The sequence below is a fragment of the Arachis duranensis genome, chromosome 10 (genome assembly GCF_000817695.3).
Source record: "Arachis duranensis cultivar V14167 chromosome 10, aradu.V14167.gnm2.J7QH, whole genome shotgun sequence".
Classification (NCBI taxonomy): Eukaryota; Viridiplantae; Streptophyta; class Magnoliopsida; order Fabales; family Fabaceae; genus Arachis; species Arachis duranensis.
In genome coordinates this window covers 100,569,453-100,586,439 of record NC_029781.3, presented here as the reverse complement: position 1 = coordinate 100,586,439, position 16,987 = coordinate 100,569,453, and the positions used below count along the sequence as shown (strand labels likewise).

The 16,987-nt window shown below is 34.0% G+C and overlaps 4 protein-coding genes across 5 annotated transcripts; 2 read left to right on the top strand and 2 right to left on the bottom strand.

The window, feature by feature from the left end:
- The first annotated feature begins 2,519 nt into the window (after positions 1-2,519).
- LOC107471382 (syntaxin-121) lies at positions 2,520-5,249 on the top strand. The gene is made up of 2 exons (XM_016090842.3): positions 2,520-3,164; positions 4,514-5,249. The coding sequence occupies exons 1-2, from the start codon at positions 2,636-2,638 to the stop codon at positions 4,867-4,869; spliced, it is 885 nt and encodes a 294-aa protein (XP_015946328.1). The 5' UTR covers positions 2,520-2,635; the 3' UTR covers positions 4,870-5,249.
- Positions 5,250-6,095: 846 nt separating this feature from the next.
- On the top strand, positions 6,096-9,477 carry LOC107471374 (uncharacterized). The gene is made up of 13 exons (XM_021134268.2): positions 6,096-6,215; positions 6,295-6,315; positions 6,399-6,425; positions 6,509-6,528; positions 6,723-6,780; positions 6,863-6,906; positions 6,990-7,070; positions 7,357-7,427; positions 7,558-7,668; positions 8,045-8,127; positions 8,405-8,621; positions 8,801-8,884; positions 9,117-9,477. The coding sequence occupies exons 1-13, from the start codon at positions 6,194-6,196 to the stop codon at positions 9,181-9,183; spliced, it is 906 nt and encodes a 301-aa protein (XP_020989927.2). The 5' UTR covers positions 6,096-6,193; the 3' UTR covers positions 9,184-9,477.
- Positions 9,478-9,894: 417 nt separating this feature from the next.
- LOC107471351 (33 kDa ribonucleoprotein, chloroplastic) lies at positions 9,895-11,794 on the bottom strand. The gene is made up of 4 exons (XM_016090796.3): positions 11,247-11,794; positions 11,045-11,146; positions 10,325-10,633; positions 9,895-10,244 (listed from the first exon to the last, which is right to left on the bottom strand). The coding sequence occupies exons 1-4, from the start codon at positions 11,634-11,636 to the stop codon at positions 10,134-10,136; spliced, it is 912 nt and encodes a 303-aa protein (XP_015946282.1). The 5' UTR covers positions 11,637-11,794; the 3' UTR covers positions 9,895-10,133.
- Positions 11,795-12,427: 633 nt separating this feature from the next.
- LOC107471350 (nuclear transcription factor Y subunit A-10) lies at positions 12,428-16,538 on the bottom strand. Of its 2 annotated transcripts, none has more exons than XM_016090793.3 (6): positions 16,374-16,538; positions 15,472-15,739; positions 14,335-14,444; positions 14,179-14,247; positions 13,905-14,045; positions 12,428-13,288 (listed from the first exon to the last, which is right to left on the bottom strand). In XM_016090793.3, exons 2-6 carry the CDS (start codon positions 15,704-15,706, stop codon positions 12,866-12,868), a joined length of 978 nt encoding a protein of 325 aa, XP_015946279.1. In that variant the 5' UTR covers positions 15,707-15,739; positions 16,374-16,538; the 3' UTR covers positions 12,428-12,865. The 2 variants fall into 2 exon arrangements, with proteins under 2 accessions (XP_015946279.1, XP_015946278.1); XM_016090792.3 differs by lacking the exon at positions 16,374-16,538 and adding an exon at positions 16,210-16,322.
- Positions 16,539-16,987: the final 449 nt, after the last annotated feature.

Here is a 16,987-nt window from a genome sequence, read left to right as displayed (position 1 = left end):
TATATGTATATGAAATGTTTCTGCAACATGGAAATATTTTAATGTTAAGAAACCNAATTTGATGATGGATTGAATTGTAAATGTGAAAAGTCCACGCGCATTGCTATTGTGGTGCACTATTTCTGAAATTAGTCTCCACGAATGGCAATTGGCGATTCCCGGTAATTTTAGAATTTTCAACATATAATTTTCTTGTTGGCGAAGAAAGATATGTCTCCTCATCAGAAGGTATTCAGGAGAAAAAACGTGTATCTGGAAATTACAACGCGGGTTTTCTCTTTGGTATACAAAGCACATGTCTACGATCCCTTTTTTATTTGCCCCGCTATTTCATTGATTTAAAATGTGGCAGCATAAAATTTATTAAAACAGAGTAAAAGAGTTAATAGAATTTATTATTTTTTATCATTATTTTTAGTTATTAGTCAAATTTTTGTAGTCTAATAATATATTTTTAAGTATTAATAATTAAGTAGAAAATGATTTTTGTGAATAATATTAACAATAAACTCTAAAATTAGTCTAATAAAATAAAAATACACTACATTTTTAAATTATCTATCTAAATCTTAATATTAGAATAACCATTCACACACCTAGTGAATTGAACATCGAATATATCTATTATTCACATTATTTAATATTTTCATTGTCTACTTATATTTTTTTATAATTAATTATTAATTAAAATAATAAATTTTATTAACCCTCTAATATTTTTCGTTAAAAATTATCATTTGAAGGAAGAACACCGAAGCTCCATTTATTATTGGTTATGAACCAGTAAAAGGCCACCTGTATGTATTATGTAGGCATCTTAATTATGTGATACTTCAATAAAAATTTTATAATTATTATTATATAAAGATATTTTATTAGTTTAATTTTTATATACTATAAAAATATTAGTTTTATTTAAAAATTATAAAATAAATAAGTCACATTTTTAAATTAAAATCATCATAAAATTAAAAAAATATTTTTAATATTTTTATTAGAGTAATGGCCTGGCCTCTTAATTATTAGGCTCAAAGGAAACTTATATTTCAAGCTTTTCCTTTGTTTATTTCCCTATTATTATTCATTCCAAATAAAGTTAGCTAAATGGCATCACTTTAGATTATTTTAATGGACTTACTATTAAACAATTCTTAAACTACATACAATAAAGTTTGTTTTAAATATTAAATGATGCATCAACTACTTTGTTGTTATGAGCTTAGTTTAAATTCAAATACACNNNTATGAATAAGATTCAAACTTTCAAATCAATTGCTATCTTTGGTTGTTAACTTACATGCATGCTGATAAGGCTTAGATTTTTGAATGATTTATCTGAATACTGCTATGGCAATTGATTATAAATAAATTGAGATAAATAAATAATTAAATATCCAATGGGAGGCTAACAACAAAGACACATAGGAAACTTCCTCCTTGGCGGGTACACACAGAGGATATATAGGAGAGGAGAGGACCAAACTACTGCAACAGATTTAACTACCACTATAAAGTAATTAACAAGTAAACGGAAAAGTTTAACGATTATCCTCTAGAAGCGTACCAATTACCATAGCCCTTACCCTCATTCACTCCCCTTTCGTTCTATTCTGCGTATCCGCACACCAAACTTCTTAGGTATTTCCTCTTTTTACTACCTTTCAATCAATTATTTGTCCATTCCATAATAATAATAATATCATGTTTATCGTGTAAACTGTAAAAAATAAACTATTAATTATTCGTGTAAAATATAAATTAAATAATATATATTTATATATAAATACATAATATGAATTTAATTTTAATGCGTTGTTAGTATAAAAATATACACAATATATTTAATGATGTAACGTTACATCAGTAAAAATAATTATTTTTACGTTAGCTGCGTGAATAGTTATCCAAAAGAATAAGGTAGCATTTGTTTTGAAGTATTGGAATAGAAATTAGGAGACTGTGACTCAGTATTTATGTTTATTAACCTAAAAACTAGAAATTGGTACTAAAATATTAGTATTTGTTTCCAAATTTTAATATTTTTGCATTTTCAAAAATTGGGGACAGAGGACACCAAAATTTTTTAGAACGGAGATTGAAATTTTAATAATATTTTATACTTAAAATATTCATATTTTAATTAATTAATTCCGACTTTACTTTTTATGCAAATTAAATTAGAATTTCATTTTTATTTTAATTTTTGTCTTCTACTTTACACTAAATACAATTGAAACTTATTTCAGTATCTATCTCTCAGTCTCAATTTCTCAATTTCAGTCTTTAATTTCAATCTCAATCTCTCTTCCAATTAAACGTACAATTTATTTAATAATTGAGTTTTTATTTATATATAATATTTTTATAATAATATAATCTTTAAATTTTTTTCAGTTTGTATACTCTTTCAAGTCATGTACATGGGTTTGAATTTGACCCGGTCCCAAATAATTAATTTTTTCGATTTTTTAAATATATACCGTAGTCTTCCATGAATATAATTAAAAGCGAGCAGCAGCCCATAAAAATGAAAGAGCCCAAGATCGCAGTCCATCTAATTTCCTCTTAATCTCCATTCAAAGTTTCTTCAAACACAAGAGAAAGAAGGTATAATATCTTGAAAAAGAAATTAAAGATGAACGACTTGCTCTCTCCACCGCGGGACAAGAACCAGCATGTCATCGAGATGGCGGAAACGACGCCGTCCGTCGAGAACAACCTCAACAAGTTCTTCGAGGAAGTTGAGTCCCTAAAACAAGAGCTGAAAGAGCTCGAGAACATCCACAACAGCCTCCGAGTCTCCAACGAGAAGAGCAAGGCTCTCCACACCGCAAAGGATGTGAAGGACCTTCGCTCTCGTATGGATGCTGATGTCACCACCGCCCTCAGGAAGGCCAGGGTCCTCAAGGCCCGCTTGGAGGCCCTTGACCGGGCTAACGAGGCTAGTCTGTCCGTCCCTGGCTGCGGGCCTGGCTCTTCCTCTGACCGGACACGGACGTCTGTGGTGAATGGACTGAGAAAGAACCTCAAGGAGTCAATGGAGAGTTTCAACAAACTGAGAGATCAGATATCGTCGGAGTATAGAGATACCGTACAACGTCGGTACTACACCGTCACCGGCGAGAATCCTGATGACAAAACCATTGACCTTCTCATCTCTACCGGTAATTATCCCCTCTTTCTTATTTTCTTTTTTTTTTTAACTGCCTTCTGGGATTAATCATGCCTCATGATCAAATTATTATTATGATCATATTATAAATTACTTGAGTTTGTTCTAAACAGATAAACAGAAGTGAATATAATATTACGGAGAAGTAGAGAAATAATCAAATAACTAATGAGATTTTTAAATGATTTGAGGTGGCTTGGGATTTAGGTGTTACTTTATTAGTTAGTTTTAATATGTGTGTATTTTGAAACTTTGAATTCTTTAACAAGCCTCACGGAATGAAAGGATATCTGGTTAGTATTTTAGGGGCTTTAAGTTTAAATACTTTGATGATTTTGAAGTTTGGTTACACTCAAATTAAGGCGGAGCCTTAGAGTTAGAGTTTCGCATGTTAACTGAAATTCTAACAGGAATGACTAGGCTAAAAAATTTAGATATAAAAATTAGATGAGTGATATATTTTAATATTGTAATTTTTGGTATTTTTTAAAATTGTGAGATGTACATAAATTGAATCTTTTGATTTGTATTTAAAAAATTTTAAAAATTTAGAGTATACAAATTGGAGAGTACAATCTATATTTAAAAATTTTTAAAAATTTGAAGTACACGCAAAATTATATATCAAAAAATTTTAAAAATTATTGTACCAAACAATTGGTCGATCTGATTTTTATACTTCTTACAAATCGGACAGTCAAATTTTAGCTTTTGACACCCAACTATGTAAAGCATTCATACACTCCATAATTACGTGTTATATCATTTTTCCTTCCATATTTAAATTAAAAAATGGGAATAACTAAGGTGTAGTTTTCATGAGTTATTTTGAATTAAGAAGGAAAAAAAATGTTAAATTCATGTTAGCATACATGGAATATCTTACACCACCATTTAAAATAGTACAAATCTTAAAATAACACAATTTGACAACAATTTAAAAATTCACCCGACGGAGATAGATGTACTATAGAACTACATATCTTCTCCATTCATATGAATTCAATTTAGTTTAGTATAAAAAAAATCAGATGTACAAAATACGAAAAGATATACAGAAAGCTCTTTTGTTCTTCTATCACACAAGACTTCTATCAACGACAAATTCAAACAGCATTTTTCCTTGGCATTTTCCACTTTAACAAACATTTACTTTGTACCACATTCCCCAAATTGATTTTTATATAGTACGTAGAATAGTTTACCAAAAAAGTTTAACTACACGTAAAGTTAAATTTCGTTACACGACAAAATTAAACTATAAGCCAAATGTGTTGTATAACAAAATTATTTATCATGACGATTATGAAACGAAATTGCATAACATTGTGGTGGATTCAGGTGAGAGTGAAACTTTCCTCCAGAAAGCAATCCAACAACAAGGGAGAGCGACAGTGATGAACACAATTCAAGAGATTCAGGAGAGGCACGGTGCGGTGAAAGAGATAGAGAGGAACCTGAAGGAGCTTCACCAGGTGTTCTTGGACATGTCAGTGTTGGTCCAAACACAGGGTGAACAGCTCGACGACATTGAGAGCCACATGGCACGTGCTAATTCGTACGTTAGGGGTGGTGTACAGCAACTCCAAGTTGCTAGAAAGCACCAGAAGAACACCCGCAAGTGGACCTTTATTGCCATCATATTGCTTCTCATAATCGCCTTGGCTATAATTCTTCCCATAGTTTTGAGAAACTGATGACTCATCAGAATTGAAAATATCTGGTCAAATTGAATGGGTTGGTGTTGTTAATAGTGCTGGCTGCGAATGTGGAATCAATCAAATGTCAAGTCAACTCAAGCCACCTTGTTGACCTAAACGTCTTTGTGATTATCATTCTTTTCGTTCTCGTGTTTAATTTTGCTTTTCCCTTGCCGTTATTTATTTTTTTATTTGTTTTAGTATTTGTTTGAGATTCTAGAATCATTTGACGGGGGAGAACGGAGGCACTTGTTCATGGAAAGTGTGTGTTCCGCGTTCCACATATTTTTTCTTTTTTTTTTCTTCGGCTGGTATCTTATAGGAGTCATTCATGTACATATGTTTAATTAAGTCGGTTTATTGATGTTGCTTTTCAACGACTTTATAGTTTATACGATCTGTGGTCGGTGAATTACCATTATATCTGCTCATATATCGAGTCAATTATCAGTGCCAAGGTTTCTTATTGTTTATATGTTGGTAATAAATCATTCTCGTATAAAGTACTGTACTTGTACTACTGTTCAATCTTTTTAAGTTGTTATTAAAAAATATATAATTAAGCAAGTTTAAAACATGTGCGGAGTGAATTCTATTGAGAAACATGAGATATGATATATCATGTAAGTGAACTTGCTAAACAATCTCTGAAATTGACCAGTTGAATGAGTTGAACAATGAGTTTGGATCCCTGCTTATATTCAATCTAGTTCTATAGATCACCCAACAGCATATAATATATTTCTTATTCAAGTGATTCGATAAGAAGGCACTTTAACTTAAAATAAAAACAATTAAAAAAGGTTGTCATAACATTACCAAAAATATAAATTCGGGTTATGGCTTATACTTATATATTAATAGAATAATAGATTTCACACCCAATAGAAAAATGTATCAAGTTAATGCGTAAGTTAAAATGATTATTTAAAATATTGTTTGTTTTTCACGTGAATAAAAACTGAATGATTTTTTTTTAGTTTTTTACTGTATAGTCCACTAAGTTAAAGAACAATTTAAATTTAAATTTTATTTAAGAATTTATGGCTGAATAATTATTGTATACATAAAATAATATTCAAAACACTTAGACTTATTTAAAATGAGTAAGTTAAGCCGTCAACTTAAGCACTTATTAATCCAGACTTTCTGGGCCTAAGTTTTGTTTTTGGTCCAGCAGGCCTTAGCATGTTTTTATCTTAAAAGGGCCCGAGCCATAAAAGAAAAAGGAGACAATTTGATGCAGAATAATATGAAGACGGCGCGTGTGTGGTCGTGACAGTGGTGTAGAGGAGCGAGTGAGCTGAAAGCCGAGGGAGGCATGGCCGGCATTCGAATGATAGGTAAATAATGATTTCATTAGGTCTATTCAGTTTCTTCGAACTTGAACTAATGAACTCGAACTGTGTGTGTTATGCGCAGATATAGCCGTCAACTTCACAGGTTAGGCATTTCATCAAACAATTGTTCCGCATTTTTATGTATCTATCTATCTTTCTCCAATTCTAAGTGTCTCAAACACACAGATGGCATGTTTAAGGGAATCTACAACGGTCTCATATTCTCTCTCTCTCTCTCTCTCTCTCTCTCTCTCTCTCTCTCTCAATTTTTACATGCTACTTTTCTGTTTCTCAAGAATGCTTTGATGCCTATAGTGTCTACTCCAACTTCAATTATCTATTACTTCATCAACTGCCATAAAATGTGAATTCTGATGTTAAAATAGCTGACTTCTGGGGAAAATTACAAAATTTGCCCTCAATCAGAGCACAAGCTTCAATTTCATTGTGATTTCTGAATAAAATTATTGGAATTTTCACGGTTAGAAGGACTTGCTTTTTGTGTTGCAGGTAACCGGTGGATCCTTGGAGGAATCGAGGGAAGCACTTGCAATTGCTGAAACTGATGGTTTGTTACATTACCATCATTTTCTCTTTATGAATCTCGGATGCCAAATGTGGATAATTTTGTTGTGTTTTGTGTGTCATAGGACGACTGTTCTGCACAGTCGGTGTGCATCCGACACGTTGCAAGGTTGCTTTTCTCTGTGGAAGCTCTTCTTTGGAGAAGTAGTTTAGATTGAAGTGTATATAACCATCATTAGTGTATTGGTTCAGGAATTCGAGGAGAGTGGAGATCCAGAAAATCATTTCCAGGCTCTTGTGTCATTAGCTAAAGAGGGAATTCAAAAAGGAAAGGTATTCTTAAGTTTAACTGGTTATTTCTGAATGCTAACCTGCGTGGCTTTGAATCTTAAGTGACTTATTCAGTAGGTAGTTGGTATTTAGTATTTAAGGTAAAATAGTAGTTGCCTCATTTCTAATAAATGTTACTCCCAAAACGTTTTCATCTTGTATGTTGTTATTCCATATGGTGGCTGAAATTTTGCTCCAGTTCAGAAAGTAAAAAAAAAAAAAAATCCTGTCCAAGTAACCATTTGGAAATAATAGTTATATACTCTGCTTTCTCTTCTTCATATGGTAGGTCGTGGCGGTTGGAGAATGTGGGTTGGACTATGATAGACTTCATTTTTGCCCTTCAGAGATTCAAAAGAAGTATGCATTTGCAACATATCCATTCTTAAAACATGTCACATAGATCTCTTTTTCCCCTTTTCTTGTACTTGTTTCCCTGATATGTTTGATTATGTGAATTTTTTGTTTTATTTTTTTGGGTGAAAGCAAGGTATTTCGAAAAGCAGTTTGAATTAGCACATATCACAAAACTACCTATGTTTTTACACATGCGAGCAGCTGCTGCAGACTTCTGTGAAATTGTTGAGAAAAATAAGTACAGGTGCGGTTGTTGGACCTCATATTTTGAAATTATTAATATTCATATAGGGCTGCTTTAATATCTGTTTTGTTTGGTTTATGATTCTATCTGGTTTGAGAAATTAATTTGAAGGATTAGAAAATGTTGTTGCCATCCTTGGCTATGTTGTTTCTGCTTTGGAAATTACATAGGGTGTGGTTGCTTGGAGATACTTATGGTTCATTTCAAACCCTCAAGCTCTCATTTGAAGGATGAGGCCTTGACTATACATATAATCGCTATGAATATATGAAAAGGACTCATCTATGGTTCATTTTGGCTTATTCCTTGCACATGATGGTGTACTGTAATCACTATGATATATGAAAAGGACTTATAATCTCTGCTTATATGTCAGGTTCACTGCCGGAGTTGCACATTCTTTTACTGGTAGCACGGATGATTGCAATAAGCTTCTTTCCTTCGATAACATGTACATAGGTAATCCATAGTTGAGCTTTATTACACTTGTTAACCATTTGAAGTCACCTAGACCTAGGTATGTCTAATTTAAATGTTACCTGTCTGTAAATATAACCACAACTAATTTTTCGGTGCTGATTACAAGCTCTTCGGGGTAAAAATGATATATGTACTTTGGGAAAGCTGTGTTTTCTCATAACTTTTTATCTAAAAAGTAGCAGATATGAATGCCGTGTTTCCCTTCTTGCTCTTGGTTTGATTCAATATCTATTTCTTTTGTTTGGCACTTTAACAGGCATAAATGGGTGCTCTCTCAAGACAACTGAGAACCTTGATGTTGTGAGGGATATTCCTGTTGAGAAAATGATGATTGAGACAGACTCACCGTACTGTGAAATCAAGAATACTCATGCTGGAATTAGTTTTGTTAAATCTACATGGCCTTCAAAGAAGAAAGAGAAATATGATCAAGAGTGCATTGTCAAAGGCCGCAATGAACCCTGTTTAGTTAGGCAAGTTAGGAGCCAGAGCTTATGTTGTGTTTTGTCTATTTTTATCTCTGTTAACAGTCTTATATCATTGTGATTGCTTAGTTTTAAACCTAGGACATGTTCTATTCATTTTCTTCTAGATTTATGTCTGAATGAATTTTAATACCTCTTACTCGGATAACATGACTGCAATATTTCAGGCAAGTTCTTGAGGTGGTTGCAGGCTGCAAAGGCATCAATGATGTCGGTAATCTCAGCAAAACATTGTACCACAATACTTGCAGGTATTTGCAATTTGTCCTGGAACTTAAATATACTCCTCATGCGTACACATCAAGGGTTCTTATACCACATCCCAGTCTTGGTTGGGAATTGAATCCATTGCAGCTCCTTGTGAGACAACCACCAATAGTTTGCTCAGGGATTCAACCTGTCACAAACTTAAATTAAAAGAATCGTAACTCAATTCCATTGGTTTCCCTTTCTAGTCAGGGGTGCTAAAAAAATTCTGTGCAGGGTTTTCTTCCCTCAAGACTTGGATTCTGCAGCTGATGCTCTTCTTGCTGGCGCTAATTCTTCATAAAGACTCATCTGCTTCTTCGGAGCTGTTCGGCCGTCCAATTCCTCATTGTGTTGAGAAAGCTGGGAATCAGTGTGGAAAGCGACATATCATAACGCGTTTTCCAGATGGCAGTTTCCTTAGTGTGACAGATCATTGCATTCTATGTTAACGAACCTGCTACTGTAAACTTAGAATGATTTTATACAGCAACAAACTGAAAGACTTTATTTTCATACTCATTGTGTATTTACAAACCTGTTGTTTACAATGGTAGAAATTGATCTTAAAGTATTGTGTTGAGGGTTATTCTGTTGAGATATGATATTCAGAAACTTTTTGCAAGGTTTTCAATAGAAATTACTAGAGTTAAATGAAATGCAATGATCCTATTCGTGCCTGCATCTTAAAAGTTAATACATTGGCATAACTTAAATAACACAATTTTACCAAACGTTTATGTAGCTCTACCAAACAAATATTTATCAGTGACAATGCTAATCATAAAATTGCTAGAAATGGGTTTAATTAATTGGTCAGATTTATCAAATTGGGTGATGGCATAATTATAATTAAAATATTTACCGACTTGGAAACGATTTAGGTTTTGGTCTAACACTAATAATTGACTTCTGAAAATGCTTTTGCCTCAGACAGACTAGCATTGCATAGAAGCTGTGTTGTGAAACGGTTCGATTGATTAAAATTAATGTGATTTTTCACGAAAGTAAGCACTTTATATAAATCCTTACTTGAATATTACTTGATCAACCTCAGCACGTGTCTTTAGTAAAATACAAAACCTATATAATTAGCAATCAACACTAAAAATGTTCAATAATTGATACATCTCACACACTGCCTGAAGGTTTAGTTATTGGATACCAATTTGACTCGCACTTGGCAGGAGGAACCTCAGAGAAAAGACCATATGATATGCATTTTAGGGGCCAAAATTTGATTAACCATATTGCTCATGTACTGGCCCTAGAATACAACTCTGAGCTATCAACATTACTTCTTGGAGGAGATGAAGGTGCTCTCTCTGCAGCCAAATTCAACCTTAAAGGTCGACCTTCAATCTCCTGAACACATTACAAAAAGAAAGTTGGTTAATACAGCCAGATTAAGATATAATATGAACTTGAAGTTGAAGAATTCTTACCACACCGTTCATAGCATTCAAAGCAGCCTCTACATCCTCCGCAGTTTGAAAAGTAACGAATCCAAAACCTCGAGATCTTCCGGAGTCTCTCTCATAGATGACCTTGGCACTCAATAAGCCTGGCTTCTCAGCGAAGGCATCTCTAAGACCCTCTGAAGTCAGTCTCCAACCAAGGTTTCCAGCATAGAGCTTGTGAGGGCTGTCTACAAAGCCTCTGGAGTTGTTCCGAATTCTCGGCCCCATTACCAACCTTTCACCTCCCTTGGGCACTTCCGGGAAGTTTACCTTAACGGTCCTACCGCCAACTTGCTGGTCACCATCATGGGTCATGAACATCAGTGTTGATACAACCAACAATCAATCATACTGATAAGATTAAAAAGCTTAGTTTCATCAAGTCCTTGATGGGCAAGTAGTTGTACTCTGTTGGAGCACATTCAGGAACATGCACAACTACTTATTTTCATTTATAATGTTTTGAACCTTGAAGTTATTTTAAAATCATTGAAAATGAATGGTTTCCCACAAGATATCTCCTAGAACACTAGAGCAACCAAAGAGGAATCCTATATAATCATCTGTTGCCATTTGCCATATTGTATTAATAGATAGATTGAGATTAACAATCAATAATCATATTAATATCAATGGTAGCAAAATGAAAGAGCACTCTCCATGATTTCTTCATCCTCTGGACTAAATTATATACTATATACTTACCGAGCCATCAAACATTCGAATTGCTTCTTGAGCATCCCCAACACTCCCCATTGTAACAAATGCAAATCCTCTACTTCTATCCGTGACACGATCGTACACAACCTATAGAATCCAGTCAAAAAAACAATATTAGCTTGCTATGTATAGATAAACAGAAGTATGTGAAATAGAATTAAAGGAAAAATAAGAAAAGTAGAAAAACCTCAACAGACACAACAGTGCCAGCTTCTCCAAAGAGCTCGGACAATTCGTTGGAGGTCATTGAATATGGCAAGTTTCCAACATAGAGCCTCCCAGAGTCGTTGGAATCTGAAACCCTTTGCTCTTCTTGTTGTTGGGGTGTTTCAGAGGTCTCTTCTTGTTCTTGTTCTTGAGAGGCTTCGAATCCATCGAATGCAGCGGAGGAAGGGTGAAGAGGGAGAGGGAAAAGATTGAAACTTTGGGGCTTGAGGTTGAAGGTGAGGGGTTTGTAGGAGATGGGTCTCTGAGGGAAGTTGGTGGTGAGTGAAATGGAAGTGTGGGTGAAGGTGGGGTTGTAGATTCTGTTGCAGATAGAAGAAGAAGAGGAAACAGAAGCTGTAGCAGCAGCCATAGCGAGAGGGAGAAGGGATAGACTTCAGAGCTGGGGATTGAATTGAGTTTGGGAGTTAGAGATAACGAACAAGACAACCATTGACGAAGTTAGTGAGTGAATGAGTGAGGAGGATAAGGTTTTGGTTACTTCCGGTTGGGATCGTATCCAACTGTTTATGCATTTAACAACATTGACAAGCTTAAAATTTTTTATTGTTTTCTATAAAATCTTTCTTTTAGTATTCTTAATAATTGCCGTTCAATTTTTTTTAATCTAACTAAAATCAAATATGAAATAAGGAATCATCGTGTCAATTTTTATAATAATTTTTCAGAAACAAATTGATTATAAGAGAAAGTGTTACCCAAAAAAAATAAAACACTAGCGTCTCTTTGCAATGAGTTTCTATTAGTAAAAATACATCTTAAAAAGAAAATTCAAATAAAAAATGCTATAATTTTGTGCATAAAATATAAATATATTTGTTGTTAAACTCATTTCTAATGCAAATTTTATATTTTAATATATATTTTATATTAATAACTAATTTAATAATTAATTAAAAAAGACAATTCTTTCATAATCAAATATATGTAGCTAGCTACTTTCCCGCTTATCTGCTTATTGTCTAGTTCAAGAATTATCGTTGCTATTTACGACTGTGCTTCATTCTGATTAGATGTTAAGACTTGTATGCATGCCCAAAGAATTTACTGTGTTTGTAGATGATGCATTTGCTACAGTCTCTTGGCGATGCAAATGGAAGTGGGATCACATGAACGAACTTTAACAGATCCAAATGCTAAAGATGATCAACATTCAACATTGGTCAATAGAGGAAATCCAGACCAATGCTTTATTTCAATAACAAAGATCACTCACATGCCAAAGTATGCACCACAAAGTCGGATATCCATAATAAACACATCATTAAAACCACACATGAAACTAGAAAATTCACACTTTTATTTTAAGTATAGAGCCAAAGATATCACCATTGTCTTCCGTCTCAGGATGTCAAGCCATTAGCACACATGCCAAGACAGTCCTTGCAGATAGACAAAGACAGTAACCATAGGTAAAATTTGAGCCAAGGATGGATTGCCTTCGACCAGACAATTGGGACGAGCCGCTGTACGAAACTTGTCACAGTCAACATGAAACTGGAACATAGCTTCTTCATCTGGCCGCAGCAAGGAAGGGGTTTGGTACAACATTGCACCAAGCCCACGTGTCCTTGCCGGTAGTCAAGCATTAAGGTTGCAGCAATTGCCACCAACTGCTGCAACCCATTTGGGGGGCATGATCATATTCATGCCCCTCCCGCCGTCTATCATGTCCACTAGAGAGTGGACAGTGACGGCAGAACCAAGATGACTGATAGCAAAACTATCGAGACCTCCGCGTGAATACATGCTAGTCACCTCTGACCCGGAAATATTCGGACTGCTTCCATTAGTCTCTTTTGAAGAATTCAGAGTTCCAACCTCAGATTGCAGCACTTCAGAACTCTGAGAGCCACAAGATTGCAACTGTTCGCCAAGAGCTTTGATCACTTTGTTTCCACTTTTATCATTTTGATCATCGGAATTCTTCGTGTTCAAGAAGCGACCGCCACATCCTCTTGGTCGCCGCATTGCATGGAGATGACGTGATTCATGCATATATGGCTGTACAACATAAAGATAACTATAAAAAAACACAATACAATTTCACAAAGGAATACACATGTTGAGGTTTGACATCACCACTACCCTAGGTGTATCTTAATCAAATAACAAGACCATAATCTCACTATAGCTTGGATCTCTTAATAGAAAATGCCTTAATGATAAAATTATATTCATTAGATAAATTTCAGCTTATTATATAAGTACTTCATCTCAAATCAATCATCCTATTTTCTAATTCCAACATTGAGTTACACTCCATCTAATCTACCTTTTCACTTGAAGCTTCTAGAAACCACCCCCAAATATACCAAAACCATCTAAAATGAGATTCTATGATCTCTTCTAGAATATGCACTACATCAACTTTATATCTAAAATCTAGTGCATTAATTTACAGTTTTATCCTATTAAGTACTTGGGTCAATCAATAAAAACCTCCTTATTATGTCTACAATATTAGTCTTATTATCTCTATATTAAGCTCCATATAACATGATATTTTCCCTGCACTTTAAAAATGATAATGCAGCACTTTTTGATTCATTTGTTCAAACCATGCTATCACTGCAAATAGTTTAAATGCCAATGAGGACATTAGAGGTGAGGAACCTACCTTGCGACGTTTTGTCAATTTGTTATCAAGTACAGCTTTGGCACGGGACTGCCGGCGTCTGATGATTCCATGGTACTGCTTAGCATTCACATAAATTGGTCCATCATCGGATGTCATGCTAAGTGGCAGCATTATGCGTCCCTAGATTATTACAGGTGATGCATACATGTATTAGTAGGAAGTGAAAGACTCGCATACAATGCATCAAGAAATCAAAACTGAAAGAAAAGGCATGGTTTTATAGATTAAGAAGCGCGCTGAAGTAACGACAAACCGAAATTTGAGGTCCATAAGGTGAGAAGAGCCCATAAATTTGATCCATATATGGATATTTTGCACAGATCTATAAATGGAAAGATACCAAGCATAAGCAAATCATGTCGACAAAAAATAAATAAATAAAAGTGGTTGTTTTTGTGAGAACTATTACCATTGGCTGGTTGAATCCTAGCTCGAATCTAGTGTTAGTATCAGCAAGTGGTGACTGCAGAGATATGGCTGCTTGAGGCTTTTGTGCACCACATGGCATTTTACAATCATCTGAAAAAGAAACATTTGGATGGTTATACACATGAAAGTTGAAGTCTCTTTTCTAAAGTGAACAAAAAAAATTGTTGCTTCAAAATACCAAAAGGGGGAGAAAAGAAAAAGAGTATCAGATTTTGTCTGATTATTTAAAGAAATCAATTACTCAACTCTGGAAGATCATTTAGCTTCATACTTTATGGAAATCATTATAGAGAAAAGTTTTTAGTGTTTCGTCCATGATTACTCACTAGTAGTTCAACTTCATCCTCTCTCTGTTTCTGCCACTATGTAAATGAAAGCCTCTTGGAGAATATGTTCCAACTGATGAAGTCTCTATTCTAAGGTATGTTCGGTTAGAGGGTAAAAATGAGGTGAAATTTTTCATGGATGAGCTCCATGTGTAATTTTACAAATCAAACTCATCTAGGAAAATTCTACCTATTTTTTACCCGCTAACCAAACATATCCTTAGATTATGAATTTTGTTAGTATGTTCTGGATCCATCTTTAACTAGTAGAGATACATTGCCATTTCACTTAAAAGCTCAGCCAATCTGTACACGACACCTTTTCGGTCCACCTGGCAAGATATTGCAATGAGGGCAAACTAGATTTTTCAAGAGATTACCATCCCTTTTGAGGTAATGAATTTTTCTCCAGTTTAAATACTAGTCACTAAGCAGAACACGATTTCACTTTGATATCAGTAAACCCTCTTGAAAGGTTATCTTAAAGTCTTCAGATTTCAAATGAAAAATCCATTCCCTTGCATTAGTTGTGACCCGCCATTCATAACAAGAAGCTTCACTAATGCCTTAACAAATAATTTAACTTAACAACAAAAAAAGGTCCTCATATCAGAGCTATCTAACCATGTGACCTTAGAAAAGATGCACTCCAAAGTACTTTCTAACCATCCGCGGCTTAATAGAAAAGAATATTCTCTAATTTGTCTTTGGTTTCCCAAACTATCCACAGCTTTATATATTCATTTATCAATTAACTATTCACAGTTTGGTTTAGAACACAATTGAAATACCTGGAAAGATGGTAAACTGAGTTGTATGTCCTTTCCCAGATATGTTTTCAGCTCCTCTCGCCGATTGCTTGCCGGTGTCAATTTGATCAACATAGTTAGGAATCTCCAGTGAAAAGGGTTTCATTTGGCCACAAGATTCCCCATATTGAGATCCAAAGAGACTCCACCAGGGCCCTGAAGAATTGTGAGCAATCCCTTCATGTTCCTTATTAGGATAAACACTTTGCTTCGCCATATACACCGTTCGAATCGATCCAAAAGATGATTTCTAGGATCACACAAACAATAAGAATCTCAGGATCAGAAACAACAAACCAACATAAAGTTTTGAAATAACAATTTTCCCCCAAAATAAAAAAGACAAAAGGGGATAGATAAACTGCATTAAAAGCATATTCTAATTTCCTATCGTGTTTATCTAGTCTTACTCTTGAACATATACAACCACAAAAGAGGGTTTGAAGGAAACAGAATATTCTTCACATCAAAACCAGAATTTCAATATCCAAAACTAATCAGTCTAATAATACAGAAACAGTAAAAGCAGAAGATTTGAATGCTTGAAAGGTGACAAAAGAGTGAAAATAAGTAGAAGATGACAAAAGAAGAGGAGAGAAGAGAGTTACAATCAAAGAAAGGAACAAACAAGTAAGGAGACAACAGAAAAAGCATATAGAGTGGACTATATATACATACGGAACACAAATACAAATACAAATACAAATACAAACACAATACCCAGATGCAGAAAAGCATGCATGATGCATATATAGCACCCAGTAGCAGCAGCAGCATAAAAAGGAACACAAAAAGGTAAAGTAGAATAGATTTGAGTAGAAAAGACTGAAAGACAGTAAACAGTTCAGACTAAGAAGAAGAAGAGAAAGGTTAGAGAGAGGTACATAGATGTGGAATAGAAATCTAACGGAGAGTAAGAAGAAAGCCCATTAGATTGGAAGCATAAACATGCCGGAAGAATAAGAAGCAAGAGAGAAACACTGCACACGCTCGCACAGAAAAGCGTACAAGTGATAATGGAAATACACTCCAACATCCAATACCATTGCCTGGACCCCTCCACTTTTCTTTTTTAAATATATATACATATATATAGGTGAATATATATATAGAGAGAAAGAGAGTAAAAAAGTTGGTAAAATAATAAAATAAAAAGTAAAGTGTAATCCTGTTTTAGTATTTAATGTTAAAGTGTCTTGTTTGAATCTAAAAAAATTATTTAATTTTAATGTAGTTTTACTGTGAGATCAAAGTTAAATAATTAACGAAATAGCAGTATAAGAACAAGGTCGATAATTTGGAAAACAAGTATAAATTCCAAAGACATAAACTGTGGATGTATCAATACATTTATTTATCGTTCACTTTAGTTATGTAGAAAATATTTCATTTAAATTATAAGAAAAATGATAAATAAATGTATTGATACACAATTGATTTTGTGTCTTTGTCAAAATTACTGCTGTTATGTAAGACATTTCATTAATTATTTAACTTT

Excerpts from the sequence above, each read along its gene's own strand:
- LOC107471382 (XM_016090842.3), top strand. The coding sequence starts at position 2,636 with ATGAACGACTTGCTCTCTCCACCGCGGGACAAGAACCAGCATGTCATC. Across the intron at positions 3,165-4,513 it reads TGACCTTCTCATCTCTACCG|GTGAGAGTGAAACTTTCCTC; the intron begins GTAATTATCCCC and ends TGGTGGATTCAG.
- LOC107471374 (XM_021134268.2), top strand. The coding sequence starts at position 6,194 with ATGGCCGGCATTCGAATGATAG. Across the intron at positions 6,781-6,862 it reads TGCAATTGCTGAAACTGATG|GACGACTGTTCTGCACAGTC; the intron begins GTTTGTTACATT and ends TGTGTGTCATAG. Across the intron at positions 6,907-6,989 it reads TGCATCCGACACGTTGCAAG|GAATTCGAGGAGAGTGGAGA; the intron begins GTTGCTTTTCTC and ends GTATTGGTTCAG.
- LOC107471351 (XM_016090796.3), bottom strand. The coding sequence starts at position 11,636 with ATGGCTGCTGCTACAGCTTCTGTTTCCTCTTCTTCTTCTATCTGCAAC. Across the intron at positions 11,147-11,246 it reads GCACTGTTGTGTCTGTTGAG|GTTGTGTACGATCGTGTCAC; the intron begins GTTTTTCTACTT and ends TGGATTCTATAG. Across the intron at positions 10,634-11,044 it reads TTCGAATGTTTGATGGCTCG|CAAGTTGGCGGTAGGACCGT; the intron begins GTAAGTATATAG and ends GATGGTGACCAG.
- LOC107471350 (XM_016090792.3), bottom strand. The coding sequence starts at position 16,266 with ATGCTGCTGCTGCTACTGGGTGCTATATATGCATCATGCATGCTTTTC. Across the intron at positions 14,248-14,334 it reads TAGGATTCAACCAGCCAATG|ATCTGTGCAAAATATCCATA; the intron begins GTAATAGTTCTC and ends TTCCATTTATAG. Across the intron at positions 14,046-14,178 it reads CTTATGGACCTCAAATTTCG|GGACGCATAATGCTGCCACT; the intron begins GTTTGTCGTTAC and ends GTAATAATCTAG.